At 51.4% G+C, this 2,519-nt stretch overlaps 1 protein-coding gene across 1 annotated transcript in view; it reads left to right on the top strand.

The window, feature by feature from the left end:
- Window positions 1–2,519, top strand: part of SULT2B1 (sulfotransferase family, cytosolic, 2B, member 1) — a 68,291-nt gene that overhangs the window by 54,021 nt on the left and 11,751 nt on the right. Inside the window, exon 3 of the mRNA XM_011979369.1 lies at window positions 1,626–1,834. Coding sequence (XP_011834759.1) covers window positions 1,626–1,834 — 209 coding nt within the window. The remainder of the gene's footprint in view (window positions 1–1,625; window positions 1,835–2,519) is intronic.

Genomic DNA, 2,519 nt, shown 5'->3' with positions numbered 1-2,519 from the left:
AAGACCAGCCTGGCTAATATGGTGAAATCTGGTATCTACTAAAAATACCAAAAATTAGCCAGGCGTGGTGGCGAACTGTAATCCCAGTAATCCCAGTTGCTGGGGAGGCTGCGGCAGGAGAGGCTGAGGCAGGAGAAACGCTTGAAACCGGGAGGTGGAGGTTGTAGTGAGCCGAGATCGTGCCATTGCACTCCAGCTTGGGCAACAAGCAGGAAACTCCGTCTAGGGAAAAAAAAAAAAAAAAAAAAAGAAAGGTGACCCTCAAAAGTGGGCAGTGAAAAGTAAAAAGAACAGAGATTTTTTATGTCCAGACACCTGGGTTCAATTCCAGCTTCCTCCAGGTAGTAAAGCAGTGCCTGCTGGACATAGTGCCTGTGATCCCAGCACCTTGGGAGGCTGAGGCAGGAGGATTGCTTGAGCCCAAGAGTTCAAGACCAGCCTGGGCAACACAGTGGAACCCTATGTCTACTAAAAATAAAAATAATAAATTAGCCAGGTGTGGTTGCGTGCACCTGTGGTCTCAGCTACTCGGAAGGCTCTTAAGCCTGGGATTTCGAGGCTGCAGTGAGCTGTGATCACACCACTGCACTCCAGCCTGGGCGACAGAGCAAGATTTGATCCCAAAATAAATAAATAAGTAAAGCAATTCTGGCTGTACTAATAGATCAGCCTCAGAATTTCAGTGGCTGAACCCAAGTTTGTTTCTTGTTCCTATAAACTCTAGTTGGTATAGGAAGGGTGGAAGGAAGCGACGGGGAAATCCATGCTTTCCCAGACATTTGGTTCCTTCCGTCTTATGGCTCTGCCATCCCCGGGAGTCCCAGATTCTCCTCTGGAGTCTCTGTATCCAGGAGCAGAGAGAGTGGGGAGTCACATGGTGTGCGTTTATGGGCCAGGCCTGGAAATAGCCACACATCACATCACCACCACCTACACTTCCTTGGCCAGACCCAGTCTCTTGGCCCCACACGTAGCAGCAGGGGAGAAGAGAAAAGGTCATCATGCCATATTCCCAGCAGAAAACTGAAATGGGGTTGGGTGGATGGCTCGCCAGTCTCTGCCCTGCACCACTTTCCTAGCACTGTCCCCTTGGACGAGCGACATGGTTTCTGTGAGGCTCAGTTTCCAGCTCTGAAAATGAGGTTAAGCAACCCTGCCTTCTCTGCCAGCTGTAAGGAATCAGTGTGATAAAATACGTGGTAAATTGCTCAATAAATGCTGTCAGGCTGGGTGCGATGGCTCACACCTGTAATCCCAGTACTTTGGGAGGCCGAGGGGGGTGGGGGACAGATCATCTGAGGTCAGGAGTTCGAGATCAGCCTGGCCAACATGGGGAGACCTCATCTCTACTAAAAATACAAAATTAGCCAGGTGTGGTGCTGGGTGCTTGTAATCCCAGCTACTCGAGAGGCTGAGGCAGGAGAATCGCTTGAGCCTGGGAGACGGAGGTTGCAGTGAGCCAAGATCGCACCACTGCACTCCAGCCTGGACGACAGAGTAAGACTCTGCCTGAAAAAAAAAAAAAAAGGCAAATTGCTCAATAAATGCAGTTGTGATTATTCTGATGATATCCTCCCTCTTCAGCCCTCCTGCACCCAAATAATCTGCTCGATTTCTCCCAACAGGCACGACCTGGATGATCGAGATCATCTGCTTAATCCTGAAGGACGGGGATCCGTCCTGGATCCGCTCCGTGCCCATCTGGGAGCGGGCACCCTGGTGTGAGACCATCGTGGGTGCCTTCAGCCTCCCGGACCAGTACAGCCCTCGCCTCATGAGCTCCCATCTTCCCATCCAGATCTTCACCAAGGCCTTCTTCAGCTCCAAGGCCAAGGTTGGGAGGAGGGGTATGCGTCAGTTGGGAGGGGCTGCATGGGTGTGTGGGGTGACAGGGAGACGGAGCATAACACATTGATTCATTCAGCACCTATTTGTTAAGCACCTACTATGCGCCTGTCTCTGCCCTAGTGCAGTGGTCAATATACACACAGAAATGCCTAGCACAGTGATCAATATACACACAGAAATGCCTGCCCTTTGGCAGGGAGTGATGGCTCACACCTGTAGTCCCAGCACTTTGGGAGGCTGAGGCAGGAGGATCACTTTGGACCAGGAGTTTGAGACCAACTTGGGCAACATAGTGAGACCACGTCACTACAAGAAATTTTAAAAATCAGTCAGGCGTGGTGGCACACCCTTGTAGTCCCAGCTACTTGGGATGCTGAGGTGGGAGGATCACTTGAGCCCAGGAGGTCAAGGCTGCACTAAGCTGAGATCACATTACTGCACTCCAGCCTAAAAAAAAAAAAAAAGCCGGTGCTGGCGCGGTGGCTCACGCCTGTAATCCAAGCACTTTGGGAGGCAGAGGCAGGCAGACCACCTGAGGCCAGGAGTTCAATACCAGCCTGGCCAACATGGTGAAACCCTGTCTCTACTAAAAATACAAAATTACCTGGGCGTGGTGGCGCACGCCTGCAATCCCAGCTACTCGGGAGAATCACTTGAACCTGGGAGGCGGA

Source organism: Mandrillus leucophaeus, unplaced genomic scaffold (assembly GCF_000951045.1).
Source record: "Mandrillus leucophaeus isolate KB7577 unplaced genomic scaffold, Mleu.le_1.0 Scaffold200, whole genome shotgun sequence".
NCBI classification, from domain to species: domain Eukaryota; kingdom Metazoa; phylum Chordata; class Mammalia; order Primates; family Cercopithecidae; genus Mandrillus; species Mandrillus leucophaeus.
This window is presented reverse-complemented; position numbering and strand designations above follow the sequence as displayed.